Below are 20967 nucleotides of genomic sequence, written 5' to 3' on the forward strand. Positions count from 1 at the left end.
CAGGGTGTGCCTTGTGCTTACTTTTCAGAACTTTGATTTTCTCCCTCTCCTGTATCAGTAGGAGCGTACATTTCAAATTAAGTTATTTTTTAGTCAGTTCCAATGTCTTCCTTTCAGTTCAGCTCAACTTGTGCTTAATAAACATTTAGAACCAAGTTGGAGCTCAGCTCATTTAGTTTAAATATAGTTTTAAAATGTAAGAATTGCATTGAGGCTACAATTCACCAAATGAGGGATACTCAATTGCAATAAGTCACAAAACAAATGAGAACTGCAGCTGTGGGCTTGAGACAGGACACTACTGTATTAATTTGACATTAATTTATTTTTAACAGAACTTTACTGAAAATTAAACTTATAAAACTACCTGAGCAAATAAATACAACAATTATTGTTCGTCTGACCTTCTCAGAATCAGTTCCAGCATCTTCCTTTCAAAGTGGGGAAGTGCTTGCTGGCGTGTTGTTTTGCTAACTCATGCTTATCCTTTATGACGGTATCTTCTGACACCTGCGCACAATCCAACAACATTACAAGACCAGCACTATAACAGGAGTCATAAAAACACAAGAAGCCACATTGAACGAGCTTTCAGAATTGTAAAACAACGCTTTGCTTGTCTGTCATTTGGTTTGCATACCAGTCCATCAAGAGCTAGCACAACCCTGGCTGTTTCAACACAGTCATTGGATCACAGCCACAGGACAGAAAAGGGACTGTAAACCATCATAAATCACTTAAGATGCCGAGTTTTTTCCTTTAACATGCTTGGGTGCCACCTATTTCCTCCTCATCCCTGCTTTCCTCTGATAACCGCAAATACGGAGACCCATCACTAAAATATTTAACAAATCTATCCAGTTGACTCCTCGATTTTATAAAACACATTAAAGGCTCACGCTACATTTATATAAATAATAGCTTAGGTTCTGTTCTCTTCACTCCCTAGCACCTTAAACTTCACAGCTACTAGTAATGATTAACATTCAACATAAGTAAATGTCACTTTTGTAAATACACATATTAATCAACTTCATCATGAATAAATGTTGTATGAGTGTTAAGCAATTTTAATTAAATATTACAATGTTTCCAAGCGACGGATGCATAAATTCAGTACGTGGTAACGATATTATTTCCACTATATTCTGGAGCCTTCTAATGCAATTCATCGTTACACCAAGTATGGTACTAAGTTGCTCAAGCCATATTAAGAGGTGGTTTAAAATAATTCACTAGTTTAGTCACTTCTAGAGGGCAACAACTATTACTCTGTGTTCGTTGCAATTGAGAACAGGTTTAGTACGGTGCTGGACTAAGCACAGCAGCAACGTTCGTTGCAATTGGACTTAAGATGGAGCACAACTTCAGACCACAGCTGCGTACTAAACACGGGTTGAACGCCTGTTAGTACTTCACTTTCAGTTTGTTGCAATTAACCCCTAGACTTTGCACTATGAAGGTGTAAATCAAGCTCAAGCAGAGACAACCCATTAATGGCTTTCATAACTTCCATTAGTCTCCACCTCTGTCTTCCCTAACTCATTCTTGATCTTCCTAAACTAGGCGTTTAACTGAAATTCAGCCCAATGATACTGTTTAGTCTGAGAAAAAAAAAATATAATAAGCGCTATTCCTGACAGCCTGAAAAGAAACACAGATTCCTATAGCCTCAACTGAGCAAAAGAGTCCGTTTCTGCACCTTCTGAAGTATTATTTAAAAAAAAAACTCCAGCACTGGCTGGAGAGGCTGTGGGTGTCCGGGCTCAGCGGTTATATAGGACAGGACTCAGCGCGCAGCAGGTGTGACTCATTGCTCTGCGCTGCCCGTGAGGAATGCGCGTCTCTTCCCTCGACACGCCACCGCCTTCATACTCCCCAGCGGCAATAACATCTCCATTTATTAAATTTATTCTTCCATCTTAACCCAGAAACCTCCTGGGACGTTTCTGTGAACCGGTAAAGCTCTCTCTGTTGGTGGTCACAAGTAGAAACAATGCACGAGCTGAAAGCAGGAAGTCAAAGCACTCCTCCCTCACTGTACGAGCGTATCTGGGTCCTGACTTCCGAAAACTCCTAAAAGTGAATTTCCAGAAAGCCATATTAAAGTCTCCCATCCGTTCGTTTCAAATACATAAATTAGATGAGTTCGGGTTCTTTTCTGATGTATTTTAATAGTTTGGCACTGTACCTTGTTAAATATGTTACAGGCAAAGTTTATCAACTTCATGCGAGGTTTTGCGTGGATACAAAAACATTATATGATATCTATAACACACGTGAAGAGTGAATCTGAATTAATCAGAATGCCTCGCTGCACCAGAATTGTTATTTACGTATTTTAAAAATACATCTGGTGCATCTGAAGACAGAATAAAACCCAGAACTGTAAAAGGACGACAGACCATTAAACTGTCTGGTGATATTGCTGCATGGGGCGCAAGATCACAATAGAACACGTTATTGTAAAAAATGTTTACATTCGTGAATGAGTATTTTTTTTTTAATTATACCAAATGTCCGTTAAATAATGAATTACGTTTATCAGACCATAAACACTATTATATGAAAAAAAAAACATTTACTATATATGCATTTAACTTGCTTTTTTAAAAAACATGACAATACGGTAGATAAAAATTGTTGTTCAGCGCTCTTGCATTAAATATACTCTACCAGCCTTTTAAGTCATGTGTCAGAAATAAAGTGTATAAAATTCGCTAAATCAAACAAAACACAAGCGCTACGAAAAAGAAAAAAATGTGTTTATCCTGCAATTTTATCTTGCTGAAACGTTTTTTTTTCTGTGGCACTAACGGGCTAACGGTTAGGATTCCTGGTTTCCTGATTACATAGAAATGTGTCTCTCTTGTCTTACGGTGTCCAAATGACCAGTTCAGTGTAGAAAGGAGCAGTGTAAAACACCGGGGTAAAGTTAGCTTGAAGTTCGAAAACGATTTTGCCACGCCTGTAGCGTTTACACGAAACCTCTTAGAATCGCGAGAATACTTGCTTTGTGCATAAAATACATTGTGAATGCTTTCTCAGCCTTTACTTATTCGTTTATATTACATTTCTTGGACCAAGCACGAATAGTCTTTTGTCCATATCTTCGCAACGGACGCACAGAACGCCTTCAAACCAAATGCATTTTAAAGACCACGACGTGGATATTTCCACAGCCTCTACATCAAAGTATCAGTGAGCTAATTATCTTTTTTTAAACCTCCGGTTTTTCATCGATGCGTAATTACGCACTAACTGGAACCCGGGGGACCGCTGTATACACAAGTTCACAACGCGAGAAATACTGTTCAATACGGCTTCATGCGAAAAACCCGTATATGACCATAGGCAACAGAATAGCGCAGTCTCCAATTACTCAGACTGTAAGCACGGGAATAAAGCTTTGTCTGAATTCTGAAACCCTTCCTTTACGTCCTGTTTTCATTCAGGTAAGAGTCAACTATATGCACAATACTACTGACAGCAGGAAGATTAAAATATTCTTTACTCAGCAGCTTATTAAAAACAGCTCCCATGATGTTCAAACCGATTTTTTACACAGAACACTGACACAGCTTTGCGTTCTGAATCTCTTTTTCTCGTGTGTTTATTTAATGTGGCACAATGTACTGGGATAGGGGTATTCTGTTCACAAACCAATATCATTTAAACCACAGCACCCACAATGCTGCAAGTAAGTGTTTTGCACACTAAGCAGAGAGCGATGTCTTCCTCGTTAGTATAGTGGCAAGTATCCCCACCTGTCACGCGGGAGACCAGGGTACATCAGGACATGCATTGAAGTGAAAGCAGGATGCGCTGCGACATCCACTGTGCAGATCCCGCCACACTAAGAGGTGAGTGGGTCTGTTCGATCACAGCGCTAGGCGAATCCCCAAACAGTGTGCATGGCAACAAACGAAACGGGCCTGTTTCCGCCCGGTTTCGATCCGGGGAAATCGGGCCCAGTAGTGGCAGGATCTGTACAGTGCATGTCGCAGCGCTTCAATGTGCTTCCTGATGTCCTACCCCGAGAACAGAAAAGACAGCATCCACAGCAACAACAGCTCAGGTCTCTGAACAGGAGCTAAGCTGCCCTCATCTCCTCTGCTCTGCGGCTCCTGCGGAGTGGAGTCCTGCCTGGAGCCGTGTTTGCAGGCGGCGGCTCCCCGCGCCCTGTCTGGGCGTCGTGTCCAAGAGCTCCTGGGAGGAAGAGCGAGCCCTCCCACTCGGGGGCTTTTCCACGGTCTGTGTGAGGAGGGGCGGGTGTGTCCAGTAGCTTATCGAGCGGAAGCCTGGGGCGGCGGAGAGCTGTGATCGTGCAGACCTTGAGGTGTCACCTCTTTGTCTGCTTTCCCGCCCCCCCTCCGCCCAAGCTCTGCTCCAAAGTAGCCCGGCAACCCCTCACACCTGCACGTGTCACAACCTAAGGTGCGGTCATGAGACACCCATGGGGTGTCGTTCTGTTCTTGCTAATTGTTTCCTGCCCGTCGCAGGCAGGAGTCCATGCGAGGAAGATGCGCTGGACAGAGCTCAGAGGGCGCAGCTGGGTGGCTTTCCTTCTGAGTGACGTTCCTGCAACACTCTCCCGCTACTCTTGGTGCGCTCATGCCACAACACAGGAAGGCTGGAGCAGGTGGCTGTGGGCTTTGCGCACCGCCGAAATAGCTCAGTTGGGAGAGCGTTAGACTGAAGATCTAAAGGTCCCTGGTTCGATCCCGGGTTTCGGCATTTTGTTTCATCGCGCCCTTTGTTCCTCTCTCCAGCGCCCCCTTCCTAAAGTGACGCGTCCCTTTCTCAGTGTACTCTGAATGATGTAGTCTCACATCAAGATGTACTCTGGGTAGCATGAATGAGTCAAAGGTAGCATGTCAAAAGAAAGGAAGTGACTTCTCCCCAAATATCTACTACAGAGGTATCAGATATTGACAGTGAACTTCCTCATGTGTAATTCCTAGACTGAGATAATGTCTCCTACCGTGTTTATACATACTCCAGATGTTATTCATCCTGTTTGTTCCCAATGCTGGTTCTGGTATGAATTCTCGAGGAGTAATGTAGACATTTAAGATTAGTGTTCTAATGACAAGGGACATCACTTAACTCTGTTTTGTTTTGAAGGCAACAACACCTCAGGACCTCGTGACCTTCAAAAAGGGGGGATATGTAGCGGCGAGGCTTAATAATAAGGCAGAATTAAGTGTTTCTGAGCTATCCCAAATTAGGCCTCATTTCTCTGTTCATCTCTGTGGTGCAGCCACAGAGAAACCATTCATGCAAGGTGATTTAAGGTCCAAGGACAGCTCCCAAAGGGGATGCACTTAGCTAAGCCTGGCTATCATGATCAATGGTCACCCATTGGCGCCTATCTGTCTAGGGAGTGCCAGTTGGACATCTGGACTGCATTACTAAGTGTCAGGAGTAAGTGACTCATATCTCACCTTGATCAACCAATCAGGGACTGGTAGGGCCGAGTAACCCACGTGGGACTCTGATGCCCATGGAACTTTCAGCCAATCAATGAGCTGAAGTTCCTCCAGGTAAAAACAGGCAACACAGAGATTCAGATTCAGATTGAGATTCAGCAAGATTCTGGAGAGGATTCTGTGGACTGTTCTAAAGGGAATTCAAAGGAGAATTCCAGGGCAGGACGGCCCAGGAGCAGAAGGCTCCCAAGGGCAGGACATTCTCGCAGCGCGCCTCCTGACCATCCTGAGACTCAGCCCGGACAACCATGGAACGGCCAGTGTGTCCGAGTGCCAGAACCTTCCTTTGTTCGAAGAGTCTAGAGTGGAGGTTGCCAGAGAGTAACCAGCAGCAGGCCTCGTGAACAGGTCGGAACTGTGGAAAGCTGAATCACTATTCAGAACTAGCTCTTCATCAGGAACGAACCGGTCCTCTTCCTGACTTGCTGGGACCCACAGTCATCTTTTCTCCTGTGCACAAACTTTGCTAGTTAAAGCCAACAATGAGCATCAGCAGCGCACCGTCGCAAGCCGCACAGCACAGCCTGGCACCGAGCCAGAGAGCGCGGATTGGACAGCAACAGCCTGCAACTGTTCCTTTGTGCCCACAGGAGATCTGAATCCCCAAAGATTGGATGAGTATTCAACTTCAATGCATTACAGCTCGAGAATTCAATTGTTATCCCAACCAGTTGATATCAATTTAATTCCTAAGAGTTATGTACTTGTTTGAGTATCTAATGTAGAAGTTGTAACCAAGTCCACTTTACGAAACGGTCTTAATGAATGATATACTGAACGTATGTCCTCTTGATGTGTAACTCTTTGTAACTGATTGAATATATATCTTTTGTATTCTGATAACCCTCTCGATAAGATCTGTTAGGTTTATATGCATATTCTATGTATTAATAAATGTATCCTTGTGCATTAGTACCTGTGTGTGCGCGTTGTTTGAGTTATGTCGCATGGTTGGATTCTAAAGCCATCAAAAGAATCAACTTTGTGATTTACTGCTACAATTAAAAATTGTCTCAGTAAATGCCCAAACCCTACAGAACTGGTGCCTTCAGAGAGCCACTATGATTACATATTTGGCGTCCCTGAACCGGCATAATCTACAGTACCACCATCCATGGTCTCCTCTGTCTATTGGAATTGTTTTATCCTGTGTATTCTTATTGTAATTATTTCAAGTGCTTTGCGAAGCCACCTTTGGAACCATTATATAAAATAGTTTATCCTAAATCCTTGAAACTTTAATAGGGCATTGCAGTAGGGCTAAAAATTAACAGTGTTAGTGGGCCAGCAGGATTTGTGCAAATTATAGGTAGTCACAACGGGAGACTAGGATTCACTTGAAATTCATGACATGGGACACTGAAACAGTGGAGAGGCTTTGTGTAGTAAGCGTTCAGTCTCAATCTACACAGTCTGTGCTGCTGGTAGAGGTGGTTGTGAACACCCGTCCTCCCAGTCAAGTACTGGGATCTCCAGTCTCAATCCTAATACTTCCCGTGACTGTCCAATACTGTGAAACCAACACCCATAAGACAAGACCTCCAAGATTCTAACTGTACCTTTATTCACTGATGTTTGGGCACCAGAATTGTTCCTCTGCTAAGGAAGGGAAGGCCTACTTTACACCAAGCCCCTGTTGACAATCCCTTCCTTGTGTTTCTTTTAGGAAGTTTGTGCAGCCTAGAATAGGACATCAGATCTCACTCTTACTGGGCACTACAGTAGCAACTCACACTCCATAAGCACTACCCCTCTAGGAAACAGGAGGACTGCCAGTATATTGAACACCTCTGTCTCTCCCCCAGTAAAAAAGTCACAATGACCTGCCCAAGGAATAGTGCGGCTATCTTCCCCCAGTACAATGCTTTATTACTCCAGCCATTTTCAGTCCTCATTGGCAGCAATACGGGAAGCATTCTTGAAAGGGGAACCCCCACAAATACTTCCCTTGAATTCCTCCACCCCATTCAAACCTATAAACCATAAAGAAACAAGGGCAGACAGAAGGGTCTTTCACAGCTTTATTGAGATGTTGCCATTACAAGGCAAGTGGAGGCAGGAGAGTCACAAGGGCCAGGCTGGAGCCTTCATTCAGGCACCTGGGGAGGAAGGAGAACAATCCAGCTACACTGCAGGACACCACCCCTACAGGAGCTCCTCCTGCCAGACCCTACCTGTCCACTGGCCAACATCTCCAAAGTCATCTGCTCCCTCCACATCCTCACTGGTGCTCTCAGCATCTTCACTGGAGGTCTGAGGGTCTCCTTCCTCATCCTCAGTCCAGTCAGCTCCCACATCCAGAGGAGCTTCTACTGGTGCCACAGCCACCCGACTACTGGTCACCAGGCTCCTGGGACCTGTGGACAAGCAGCACCCAGGAGTGAGGGATCCGCTATACCAAGAGACCCACAGTCTACTCATCTAAACAGTCCCTTTGTCCAGCACGGGATCATTCCTCAGTTGTCCAAGCATGGTTGTCTCTTGGGCAGAGATGCATCCACAAGGGATAGAGAACCAGACCCACCTTCATTCCGACTGCCAGCACACCTGGACTCACAGCAGGCACAGACCTCATGGTCACCATACAGCTCCTCCCACCTGGAGGAGAGGAGGAGGACAGGTGAGGCCTAAACCTGGCATGTCCCAGAGCACCCTCAGCAGGCTCCTTGCAGAAGTACCTCTTAGCCTCCCTGTTGTAGGTGCAGGACTTGGTCCCTGGTGTTGCTTTAGCAGGAGCCACAGCCATGACACAGTGCATGTACAGCTCAGTCACTTCATGCTGCAAGAGGGAAGGTCACAGCATTAAGGGATCAAGGCCAATAGAGGGACAGAGAAAGACCTTCTGCCATCAGTGAAGGCAAGCTGGCAGCTCTAGGCACTACAGCTGCCACAGTCTGGTTCACATCTAGATCATGGATGTGAAAGCAGACCATGGATCAGTAGAGCAAGAAGGCTGAGCAGCCTTTGAGAGCAGTACCTTCCTGGACAGCTTCTTCTGGAAGAGGAAGGCATCAATTGTGAAGCGGAGCACATCCTTCTGCTTGGAGGGGACAAACCTGGACAGGCAGCCATCTGCCTTGCTGTCCACCATGCACCTGGGGACAAGGACAAGGATGAACCCCTGCAGGCTCTCAGGGCTCCTGCCCACCTCCCTTCCCAGAAGGGGCCGTACCCCAAGTTGTCGATCACAGGGAAACGGGGCTGGGAGTGCTGGTCTGGTTTCTCCGTTACATAACACGAGTGGATGTACAGCCTCTGCTCTGCTGTGGCAAAGTAGGCAGTGGCCTGGAAGTACATGGGCTGACCCAGGAAGTACTCATCCTTAGGAGAGAGCCGGACCCAGCGGGCTGGAGAGAGAGAGGCAGCATTACACCTGCACACAGCACCCCCTGCAGGCAGGAGGAGCCACTCACTCAAGGAGCTTACAGTTGGTGGTGAGCAGCACAAAGCTGTGTTTGTTCTTCAGGTCCTTGAAGAAGGTCCTTCTCCTGGCCCACGTGGGGACATAGCCAACCTTGTAGGAGTAGTGGAACCTGCAGAACAGAGGGGATGAGGGGCATCTGGACACTTTCCTAGTGGCTTCTCAGCAGCAGAGCCCTGCCTACCTGTTGTAGGAGCACTTGACCGGCACAGAGAAGGGAATGAAGCGATGCACAGGTGCACTGGAGGAGGGCGGGGCATAGCGGAGAGTGTTGGAGTACACCAAGCGGCCCTGGACAACCTGCAGGGTCACAGAGGAAGGGATATTCCCAGGAAAGGCAACCCCGACACTGGCCCTACAGCTCACGTCGATACACTGCCTGTAGATGAAGACCCGCTTACCGATCGCTCGGTGCCGCACTCGTGAAGCCCGTAGATGAAGTAGAAGTAACTGCGTGTGGTTCGGCTGACGCTGCAGTTGCCCAAGGTCACCTCCGATGGCCGACAGCTGAAGCCGAACAGGAGCCGACTGACCCTCACGTACATCCTGCTGGAGTCGCACCACACAGCCACTCCTCGGGTGCCCCCGATGGCCGGGCGAGCCGGCTGCCGCCCTCGCTGGGGAGGAAACAGGACGCTCTTGATGTAGGCGGGTAAGGGGCGGCTGCCGGCTTCGGGCTTCATCTTCTCCTTGTCGAAGTAGGGCGAGTACGCGTCTCTGGACACGGGAAGGCGGCGAAAGTCGGGAGCCAAGGACTGCGAGTCGTTCTCGCTTGCAGACAGGTCTTCGGAGGGCGCATCTGCCAGGTTCAAGTCCTCCAACTGGGCTGCGTCTTCAGGAGCCGGGAGGTCGGCCTGGAGCGCCAATTCCCGAGAGTCCCAGCCAGCCGGCCCGGCGGAAACCAGTGCGGGGAGCCCGGCCCCTGTGCACAGGCACAGCATAAAGAGAAACGAGCGCATCGCCAAATTAACGTCCCGCTCAATTGCTACAGGAGTAAAATAAGTAAACCAATAAACTGTGTTGAAGCAAGAAAGCATAAAGTGTGAACGCGGTGACTAGGTTTTTATACTGGCAGGACCTGTTACCGCACACCTGGTCACACAATCAACACAATCAATTACATACAGAGATCCGGATTGTTCTCAGCGTCTAATTAGAACCTGATTTCAGTCTGAGGCGGGACTCCGTGAAGCCGCCTGAACATTTTCCCGTGTGTATCTGACCTCAGCGGAGGAGTTCCACGCAATTTCGACAGAATTAAATCACCCACACGTGTAAAATTTGCTCAGATTAATTTATTGTTCAATTAGTTTCTAATTTCCGTGGAAAGTGTGTTAAACTCGCTGTCAGACAGAGTACGGAACATGCGACAAGTCCGTCCACACTTTCTTTTATCGAGGGGGCTGTTCTATCAACACGTACCGCAATGAAAATAATTTTACTATTTTTCATGTGTAATTGCATGTCATATTAAAATGTGTAATACAAGCATTTCTTTGCTTCCCAGTAAAGAAATACTGATCAGCTTTTGACATGATCTGATAATAATTTGTCTGATTTTCCAGAGATTGCTTTTGCTTCGCAGCACTGAGAACCTATGGAAGCCCGGTTCCGCCAGGGAGTAAAAAAAACGCACTATGGTATCTCAGAATTGTGACTTAGAATCATAGAATTGCGACATAAAAACTCAGAATTTTGACTTTATCTCTCACATTTGCGACTTCGAAAAGCCCATATTTCATTGTCTGACCTTTTGTTATTGTAACGAATTCGGGTTCTAGGGCTTGTGCCCTCGCCGCTCCCACCCTACTTCGTGCCTCACTGTATTGGCTCAAACCCAGGCCTTGCTAGCTAGAACCCGAATCCGTTACAATAACAAAAGGACAGAAAATGAAATATGGGCTATTTCGAAGTTGCAAATGTGAGATATAAAGTCGGAGTTGTGAGTTACTAAGTCGCAATTCTGAGTTACTTAGTCGGAATTCTGCGATACCATAGCGCGTTTTTTTGTAACTCCCTGGCGGAAACGGGCTTTCATACATTTCAATTAGTCTGATCAGTGCAGGACAAGTTAATGTAGAATCATTACTATGTCTGTCTCTTGTTTGTATATAAATGAATGTCTTTGACAACTTAATGTTAGTTTTTAATTTAGTTTTACGATGTAGGTCATGTGTTAACATATGCACGAGCATACGAAATGTCTCACTCCTGATTCAGCTCATGCTCCATAGGAGAGAAGAGATTCCTCCTGCTTCTCGTACAATCATATCAGAACAGAAGCCCGTGTCGCCCAGCTTTGATTCAAGAGCGACTCGCATCTTCAGCCCTTTTTTTCTTCGTGATCCTAATTTTCTTTAGTTATGATCAATATTGAACTTTTTCTAAATAAAACGACAATAATCAAACATGCAGGCAGACTTTTAAAAAGTATTAGGAGCTGACAGGGTGCCCCTTTGGAATAGTTGTCAGAAAATGTGAGAAAAGGAAAGGTACGTAAGCTCTCACACACAGCATTAGAGATTGGCATCTGATGAAAAAAAAACTACCTGTCTCCCCGGCATTTATCGGTGCTGTTGTTTTGATTTTACATATTGTTAGCATTTTAATGAATTGTTAAAAGATTGATACACAAATCGCTAAATAAGAAAACGTAAAAACCCTAGCTGTAAGCAATTGGCCATTCATATTCCTGAATTTTAAATCCCTGTGTTTTTCTGTATCCGAATGCCTGGTGCAGCTCATTTGAAAGCAGAGTCTACCATTTACTGTATTACAGAAGCGTATTGTTGCCACCAAGGAAAAAAAAATCCTGAGTTTACAGGAGTAAAGAGGAAACAAATGCAAACACCGTTTAGAAAAAACACACACGTCTCAGGCCTTAACCATGACAAGGATAGGATTTGAACCTAGACGAACAGAGCACAATGAATTAGCAATCCAAAAAGTGACTCCTGTTTAATTTTCTTTTCGCTTGCTCGATTTGTAGTACGCTCCTATATCCTTACAACCGATAAACAAAACGGCTTCATGTGCCACAGCATTCTGCTGCAGGTACGGTTTGCACCGTGTATTAGGCGAACCCGAATTAAATATTTCAAATATGTGAAGAATTACATGAAACCTGAAAAAAGATCACAGCCAATGTCAGCAATTCAGAGCCTGTAGGCAGCTTCAACAGAACAAAACGATCTGAAGCCGCAATAATTTCACAGAGTGTATTGTGACACTCAAACCACGTTGTTGCTATTACTGCTACTTCTGCTGCCGTTGCTTTAAACTCTACTCAGCGGGCAAGTAAAGTCGTACAAAGAATAGACTACTTTGAGCAGTCCAAATTCCATTATGTGAATTTAAGCTTTTTTTTTATTAATAACAGCATTAGTAATACAATGCGTGCTCAGAAACCTTACTTATTAGCTTATGAAGCAATAGTGTTTCGACAATTTGCGGTCTTCAAAAAGTAAACGCTGAAGTTTTTATACTTCCTTGTGAGCAGATCACCTTTGATTTAGAAAAGGAAAACTTACTCCCCTGTTGCTTTCATTGCAATATCTGAATCGAGACCCAAGCGCTAAGAAAGCTGAAAAACGCAGAAGTCATAAACCCGATTTTAATTTAGACACACATTTTCTAATGCAGCCTTCATTACAAGACAGTCTATTTCTCGAAAGCGTGTTATGTAAAAAAGAGAAAAACGAAAATATATGGATGACAATATTTAAAAGCTGAAGATTTTACTTTTGAGAAATTGTCATTTTATGTATCTAGACGCTTTTCAACCACTGCTTTTAGAACTTTGCTGTGCTTCCTGAATCATTTTCAGCGTTATAAACTGGGTGTGGAAGTAGCGATCACTTTGTAGAGCAGTTGATAGACTGGAGCTGTTCAGACTACTCTTGTTATTCCTCAAGTGCTTCCATCATTTTTCTTTCAGGCTAGGACGCGAGTGTGTACGTGTTTGGTTTTCGTTTCACTGATTCCCATTGAAGATTTGTGAATTAACAAGGAAAGAATCAGTTGCCTCGGAAAGCAAAAGGTTTGGTTCTCAACGATCTTGAAGACACGCCCATGTAGAGCAGCGTGTGATGATTCGTACTATAAAAGACCAAGTGCTCAAAGTGACGTCTGTGTTTGCCGTTGAAACTTTTCATCTCGGGCGCACTTTTAGAAAGCAAAGATAGAGCAGTTGTGTTGAATCACACCATGACAGCTGTCAGCAGAGTGGTGCAGCGGAAGCGTGCTGGGCCCATAACCCAGAGGTCGATGTATCGGAACCATCCATTGCTATACACACCGTCAGTCTAATGAAGTGAATTTACACTGATCTTTTTCTCTCGTTCACACAAGATACATTGTTTAGTCTCCCCTAAACAATGTATCTTGTCAGATTATGATGTCAGTCGGTTTAATAATGTTGTTGAACTCCCTTCAGCCAAAATACAGAGGAGCCCAGGCCCAGAATGTTACACATACTGACAGAGAGTGATCTCATTATGTGTGTCATGATGGTGCTGTCTGGCTGTCCTGCTGGTCTGGATGAGGGGTGCGTAGTGTGGTGCAGGTACTTGTCCCATCCTGCTCTTGGTCCAGGTTGGAGGGTTGCACCGATTCTGAGTCTTGTTAGCTGGTATGGATTGGTTTGGGGGTGTTGATACCAGAGTGGTCCAAGAGGGGGGTGCAGATGTCTCGGGGGCATTCTTGATTTTCTATGACTTCACGTTGATTCTGTTGGTTCTGAGTGTCTTGGTTACATACGCTTGTGTGTATAGATGAAAAAGCTATTGAAGAGCACCTCATTCATCTCGGTGGAAGTTCCCATGTTCAAAAAATCCTAAAAAGAGAATTAAAGTTTCTAACAACAAAGCATGACTGTGAAAGGTCAGGAGGCCTGCCTTGTGTGCACAACACTTGATTACAGTCAAAAAATCATGAAGCCATGAAGACGACCCACCTGTCCCAGTGTATTACCTGTAGTGTAATCTTCAGAAAATCATAAAAAATTAAAGAAAGGGGCCACAGCCACAGCAAGGTTGTACGAGGTCCAGGGGCATGTCTGGTGTGTAAAACACTTGGTTTCAGCAGAGTGGGTGCTGTATTTAAAATGCTATTGAGCCATGAAGACGACCCACCCGTCCCAGTGTATTACCTGTAGTGTTATCTTCAGAAACTCATTACCAAATAAAGAAAGGGGCCACAGCCACAGTAAGGTTGTATGAGGTTTGGGGGCCTGTCTGGTGTGTAAAACACTTGGTTTCAGCAGAGTGGGTGCTGTATTTGAAATGCTATTGAGCCATGAAGACGACCCACCTGTCCCAGTGTATTACCTGTAGTGTAATCTTCAGAAAATCATAAAAAATTAAAGAAAGGGGCCACAGTAAGGTTGTATGAGGTTTGGGGGCCTGTCTGGTGTGTAAAACACTTGGTTTGAGCAGAGCGGGTGCTGTATTTGAAATGCTATTGAGCCATGAAGACGACCCACCCGTCCCAGTGTATTACCTGTAGTGTTATCTTCAGAAACTCATTACCAAATAAAGAAAGGGGCCACAGCCACAGTAAGGTTGTATGAGGTTTGGGGGCCTGTCTGGTGTGTAAAACACTTGGTTTCAGCAGAGTGGGTGCTGTATTTGAAATGCTATTGAGCCATGAAGACGACCCACCTGTCCCAGTGTATTACCTGTAGTGTAATCTTCAGAAAATCATAAAAAATTAAAGAAAGGGGCCACAGTAAGGTTGTATGAGGTTTGGGGGCCTGTCTGGTGTGTAAAACACTTGGTTTGAGCAGAGCGGGTGCTGTATTTGAAATGCTATTGAGCCATGAAGACGACTCACCTGTCCCAGTGTATTACCTGTAGTGTTATCTTCAGAAACTCATTACAAAATAAAGAAAGGGGCCACAGCCACAGTAAGGTTGTATGAGGTTCGGGGGCCTGTCTGGTGTGTAAAACACTTGGTTTCAGCAGAGTGGGTGCTGTATTTGAAATGCTATTGAGCCATGAAGACGACCCACCTGTCCCAGTGTATTACCTGTAGTGTAATCTTCAGAAAATCATAAAAAATTAAAGAAAGGGGCCACAGCCACAGTAAGGTTGTATGAGGTTTGGGGGCCTGTCTGGTGTGTAAAACACTTGGTTTCAGCAGAGTGGGTGCTGTATTCGAAATGCTATTGAGCCATGAAGACAACCCACCCATCCCACCTGTAGTGTTATCTTCAGAAAATCATAAAAAAATAAAGGTTCCATAACCCAAAACAAAGCTGGGAATAGTCAGATGACCTGCTTAGTGTGCAAAACACTCACCTGCAGCATTGTGGGTGCTGTGGTTTAAATGCTATTGGTTTGTGAACAGAATACCCATACCCAGTGCATTGTGCCACATTAAATAAAAGCAAGAGAAGAAGAGATTCAGAACACAAAGCTGTGTCAGTGTTCTGTGTAAAAAGTCGGTATGAACATCATGGGAGCTGTTTTTAATAAGCTGCTGAGTAAAGAATATTTTTATCTTCCTGCTGTCAGTAGTATTGTGAATATAGTTGACCCTTACCTGAATGAAAACAGGACGTAAAGGAAGGGTTTCAGAAATCAAAAAAAGCTTTATTCCCGTGTTTACAGTCTGGGTAATTGGAGACCGCGCTGTTCTGCTTCCTATGGTCATATACGGGTTTTTCGCATGAAGCCGTATTGAACAGTATTTCTCGCTTTGTGAACGTGTGCACACAGCGGTCCCCCGGGTTCCAGTTCGTGCGTAATTACGCATCGATGAAAAACCGGAGGTTTAAAAAAAGATAATTAGCTCACCGATAGTTTGATGTAAAGGCTGTGGAAATATCCACAAGTCGTGGTCTTTAAAATGCTTTTGGTTTGAAGGCGTTCTGTGCTTCCATTGCGGAGATATGGACAAAAGCATATTCGTGCTTGGTCAAAAAAATGTCATAAAAACGAAAAAGTAGAGGCTGAGAAATAATCCACAATGTATTTTATACACAAAGCAAGTGTTTTTGTAACTCTAAGAGATTTCGTGAAAGCGCTACAGGCGTGCCAAAATCGTTTTCGAACTTCAAGCTAACTTTACCCCGGTGATTTACCGAGTTTAATCGTTTTCAGAAAGTGTAATTGTATTATTTTATGTACCCTTGACGATTCTACTGATGTTATAAGTGCTCTTGTTTATATTGAATCTATTTTGTTGTTCAAATAAAAAGTAAAAAAAAAACATTCCGGATGCGTCTGCTGTAGAAATAAAATGACATCAAAGGCGTTGTACTTAGAGTTCTGAAGCCTGTTCCACAGAAGAACTAGCTGAGATGAAAAGTTCGATATTCTACTGACAGGGCTATTCCCATCAACTCAGTTTCTTTCTGAAACAACGTTTTCCAAGAAAAACTTACACTATGCAAAATTTGAAATAAAATACTTGCTTAAAAGTGCAGATTATTTTTTCCCAAAAACTGTAAAAGGAGAAAACCGACCCGTTGGAGTCTCTGTCGTACCATTGCTCAGTGCGGTCAGGTCGGGACTAAAACGATAGTAAGGTGCTGGTTCAAGCACATCTAGGCATGCCTTTCTCACTGTTCCATCGTGAATATCATCTAGAGAAAAAGTGGCATGTAATGTTTAATACATTATTGGCCTTATTAATAATTTGAGGGAATATAAATGCTTTGCATGTATCGAATTACAGCACGTAACAACTGAGTACCTGAGTCGATATCACCGGGCAATTTCCAATAACGACCAACATCAGACACTTCAAGAAAAATAAGATTCCATATCTTGGAATGTAGGGCGGGAGAATTCATGTATACTCCTGTTGCATCTTGAGCTAAACTTTTAAAAAAAAAATATGACGCAGATTTGCTCAAGATACTTGTAATCGCCTTAAAGAGAGTTTTCATGAAAACGTACATCGGCTAGCTCTCCACTGTTAATTGACAGAACTTTTGAAGAAACTGTTCTTATATAAGCAACATACAAATTACACATCTTAATGAACATGAAGGGAAATCTATGGAAGCCCGTTTCCGTCAGGGAGTAAAAAAAAAACGCGCTATGGTATCTCATTGTATGTCCTTTTTTACTTAAAAAGGGTCTTCTTTAGCTCAGCTGGCAAGACCTGGGTTCGAGCCAATGCAGTGAGGCACGAACTAGGGTGGGAGCTGCGAGGGCACAAGCCCTAGAACCCGAATCCGTTACAATAACAAAAGGACAGACATTGAAATATGGGCTATTTCGAAGTCGCAAATGTGAGATATGAAGTAGGAATTCTGAGTTACTAAGTCGCAATACTGAGTTGCTAAGTCGGAATTCTGAGATACCATAGCGGGTTTTTTTTTTTTACTCCCTGGCGGAAACGGGCTTCCATAGAAATCCGGGTTGTGAATAACAACTGTAACTACACACGATTGAGTTCTTGAGGCTGGCATCTAAGACCACTCAGCCATCCTGACAAGCAGTGAAGGATGCCCGTTACTTTGTCAAAGGATTATTAACTACTTTTCTTTTCTTATTATTACAGAGATTTCTACATTGCAAGACAATTGACGATTTAGATAAAGGTATATCGTGGTACGCAAACCAGGCACGGACAGGGTTTGAACCCGCGCTCTTCGGCTTACAAGACCGGTGCCTTACCACTTGGCCACCGCGCACACAATTTAGTTTTTCTCCCATCAAGGCTAATATATTTTGAAAATAAAATGAAAAATCTGTGCGCAAATTGCAATGGCAGGAGAAGTAAAACAAATATGATTATGATGTACAGTAATTGTTCACTTAGTGAAATACTCACTTTTTTGGACCACTGAATATAGTTCTTCTGTGGAGCTGGCTTCAGACTCTGCTTATAGCGCCCGTCAAATAAAATAGATATTTAATTTTTACAGGAAGACGCATTCCGAAATGTATCTCTGCAGTTTTAGAAAAGTTTTGAATGGCATATTTTATACAACGCACAAACCGTATTCTAATTGCAGACTGCAGATCTGTGCAGCAATCGTACTACATTTCACTGTGATTCTGAAATACGTCTAGCAAACATATTCAGGTTTCCTTGAACTTTTAATAAAAAACGACTTCGCTTTCAATCTCTGATGTCACTGTAAACATCGGGCGTGATGTTCCGCAGATGTGCAGTGTGTGCCTTCTTGTCTTATTCAAGTTTATTGGATTTTTGAAACGAAAATACAAACTGGACAGTTTCAGACACATGAAGACTCATAAATAGTGTAAATCCGCCGAGCTGATTTACGTGTCTGACCATCTCTCTCCTCCCTCTTTTGCAGTGAGCACTATTTTTTCATTTTCTTCCCTTGTAGTTTCCTCGCTCTTTTACTGTCCCTTTCTCCCACGGAGAGACGGAAAACGTGCCGAAATCGTTTTCACCCTGTGTTTGTGCAACGTCAGTGTGTGAAGGGAAAGCACTTTCCGCGGCTCCAGTGGCGCAATCGGTCAGCGCGCGGTACTTATACAGCAGTGCACAGCGGAGTCATGCCGAGGTTGTGAGTTCAAGCCTCACCTGGAGCAGCGTGTCCTGTCTTTAGCTACTGAAAGCAACTGTCCACTTTAGATACTGCTACTTATAGGTCGTCCTTAACACTTTATCTAACGAGATTGTAGCCTGTTAGGTATTTGCTGGAAATCCGGTCTAAATTAACATCAAAGGAACAGGTAAAGGTTTATTCCACGTCACACCCGAAGAAGGTTCCATGTTGTGTTTCCTTCTCCTTTCAGCATGGAATAAACCTATACTTTTTCCTTTGCAGCTGACGCAGGTCACTACTTAAATTCCCATCAGCTGTGGACCCCCAGCTGATCTCTACACAGATAGATGAGAGATATCTTCTTAGATGAGAGGTCTACTGGGACTAAGGGAGCATGATGGGGTACCAAAGACTTGAAAAAGCTCTGGCATTAGATTCTGTTTTTGTTGTTTCCCAGATTTGTTTTTAATGTTCTTTTTGTTTTGAAGTTGTTCCTTTAAGTATTTTTTTTATTTTATTTTCTGTAGTCGTTAGACTACTACACTGATTTACCTAGGTTCCCGGAAGGCTTCTCGCATCGTGGTTGTTGTGTTTTTGGGTTACAAGTATTTTTTTTCTATTGATAGGACCCCACGCATTACTGTGGGACTAGTTAACTTAAGTTCTTACATTGTACCTGAAATTACCACATAAACTACTACTCTGTTTTTCTTTTTTTTAAATAAAGGCACAAATTATGTTTTTTTTTCTTGCAGCTGATTGGCAATGACCCTACAACGGGTCATTGCAACGAACGTGGCTGCTGAAATTTGTCAGCAGCTCCATACTAAACCTGTTCTCAATTGCAACAAACCTAAAATAACATATGCTGCCCATTAGATGTTACCGATGTAGGAGACTAACTTAAACCACCTCTTCACAGGGTTTATGTAGCTCAGTAGAGGAACAGTCGATCGCATTTGAACTGTTCTGAATGTAGTGGAAATAATATGGTCACAAAGTAACGAACAAACGCACCACTCGCTTGAAATATTTACTGTAGCTAAAATTGTTTTCTAGACACCACAACTATTCACAATGAATTTGATCAATACATGTCTTTATTAATAAAAGTGTAATTTATTAATAATTAAGATTAATGTATATCTTTATTAGTAGCTGTATTACCGGTAATGCATGTACAGTCCTTAATATGGGATAGTGAACTTTCAGGTATCCTGGGGAGGTAAGAAAACTGAAATGAAGGAATTACATATTTAAAGGGGGTGTAAGTCTTAAATGTGTTCTGTTACATCTGGGTGTTAACTGAATAGATTGTATTACTTATTGTGATTTGACACATGTCTTTCTCAGGAGACAGCAGAAAAATTGGGGAATTTGCAGGTACAGAAAATAACTTGAACTGAACAGGCAAATGTAAGGTTATCTTAAAGAAAAAAAAAACGTTGTCACCTTTTTCAACATGATTATTTAAGACAGTTTATCGGAACCGTATCTCTCCTCCATTCTGTGGCTGTGGTCCAACAGTAACGGTGGTGAAACAAGCAGAATGTGCGGAAAGAATTGGAGACGTAACGGGAGACTCATCCACTCGATAGAAGGGTTGTGTACACTGAGAAGTGTAGTTTAAAAACTTAACAAGCCAGGGAGGAATCAAACCTACAATCTTCTGATCCAAAGTCAAACATATTATCCATTGCACCACTGGCTCTGATACCCTAAAGCCACCACTGTGAGCTTTGCGCTGCTATTAGTAATACTGTAGTACTCCAGTGTTCACAACAGCCCCCCACCACCAGGGACTCAAACCCAGGCCTCCTGTATCACTCAACAAGGACCTAGCCTGTTGAGCTAAAGAGCAATCTCCCTTCAGTCCTGTGGCTGTGGCCCTGCTATTACAGGGAAGGGTGGTGACATCACCGCTCTGGTAAGCCGGCTCTTACACACTCAATGGTGGCCGTATGCGTTACACTCTCCCCCGCTTAACTCACCAACCTTCACAAAGGGCTATCCCATCCCACTGCTGACACCAATGTAACGCTCCAGGGTTCACATGGGCATCCTCGCCACTGCCACATCAGGTCAGTCCCCCAACGTCAAGGACTCAAACCCAGGCCTCTGGCATCACTCAACAGGGACCCAGCTATGGTGGCGGTTGAGCTATGGTAGCGGTCGCAGGTTTGAGTCCCCGACGGTGGGGGGCTGACTTAAGTGGCAATGGCAAGGGTGCCCACCTGAGTCCCCAACCATTACAATACTATACATTGCTCCGGTCCTAATTTTCTCAATTAGATTCCTGTGTTTTCTACTTGTATTTAGCTAATAGGTCTTTCATTTGGTCTGTTTTAAAAATAGCATCTCAAACGATGTTATGTGTCATGCTGAAATTCACACACGGGGGATGTCACATGAAAGACAATCACAGATAAGATGTTGCATTTAAAAAGAAATCCAGAGTGGCAGTAGAAAACAAAGCCTTATACACGAGATGCAAGTGCTCTACCACTGAACTAAACTGACAGGCACTTTTGCCTGTGGCTCTTTAATTGAGTTAGGGAGAGTGAAGGGTCTACACA

General features: G+C 43.8%; 1 protein-coding gene and 2 non-coding genes across 4 annotated transcripts; 2 read left to right on the top strand and 1 right to left on the bottom strand.

Annotated features, from left to right (window-relative positions):
* The first annotated feature begins 4664 nt into the window (after positions 1–4664).
* Positions 4665–4737, top strand: trnaf-gaa (transfer RNA phenylalanine (anticodon GAA)). The gene has a single exon. It is a non-coding gene; the product is annotated as a tRNA-Phe (tRNA).
* A 2762-nt stretch (positions 4738–7499) lies between these two features.
* LOC138243399 (zona pellucida sperm-binding protein 3-like) lies at positions 7500–10036 on the bottom strand. 2 transcript variants are annotated; one of them, XM_069198967.1, is made up of 9 exons: positions 9315–10036; positions 9098–9213; positions 8919–9025; positions 8665–8839; positions 8470–8587; positions 8171–8271; positions 8017–8090; positions 7667–7849; positions 7500–7591 (listed from the first exon to the last, which is right to left on the bottom strand). In XM_069198967.1, the coding sequence occupies exons 1-9, from the start codon at positions 9948–9950 to the stop codon at positions 7584–7586; spliced, it is 1518 nt and encodes a 505-aa protein (XP_069055068.1). In that variant the 5' UTR covers positions 9951–10036; the 3' UTR covers positions 7500–7583. The 2 variants fall into 2 exon arrangements, with proteins under 2 accessions (XP_069055068.1, XP_069055067.1); XM_069198966.1 differs by having other exon boundaries at positions 7500–7849.
* Positions 10037–18340: 8304 nt separating this feature from the next.
* trnai-uau (transfer RNA isoleucine (anticodon UAU)) lies at positions 18341–18434 on the top strand. The gene is made up of 2 exons: positions 18341–18378; positions 18399–18434. It is a non-coding gene; the product is annotated as a tRNA-Ile (tRNA).
* The last annotated feature ends 2533 nt before the right edge of the window (positions 18435–20967 follow it).

Source organism: Lepisosteus oculatus, chromosome 14 (genome assembly GCF_040954835.1).
Source record: "Lepisosteus oculatus isolate fLepOcu1 chromosome 14, fLepOcu1.hap2, whole genome shotgun sequence".
NCBI lineage: Eukaryota > Metazoa > Chordata > Actinopteri > Semionotiformes > Lepisosteidae > Lepisosteus > Lepisosteus oculatus.

Excerpts from the sequence above, each read along its gene's own strand:
- LOC138243399 (XM_069198966.1), bottom strand. The coding sequence starts at position 9,950 with ATGCTTTCTTGCTTCAACACAGTTTATTGGTTTACTTATTTTACTCCT. Across the intron at positions 8,840-8,918 it reads TGTGCTGCTCACCACCAACT|CCCGCTGGGTCCGGCTCTCT; the intron begins GTAAGCTCCTTG and ends CTCTCTCTCCAG. Across the intron at positions 7,850-8,016 it reads TGCTGGCAGTCGGAATGAAG|GTCCCAGGAGCCTGGTGACC; the intron begins GTGGGTCTGGTT and ends GCTTGTCCACAG.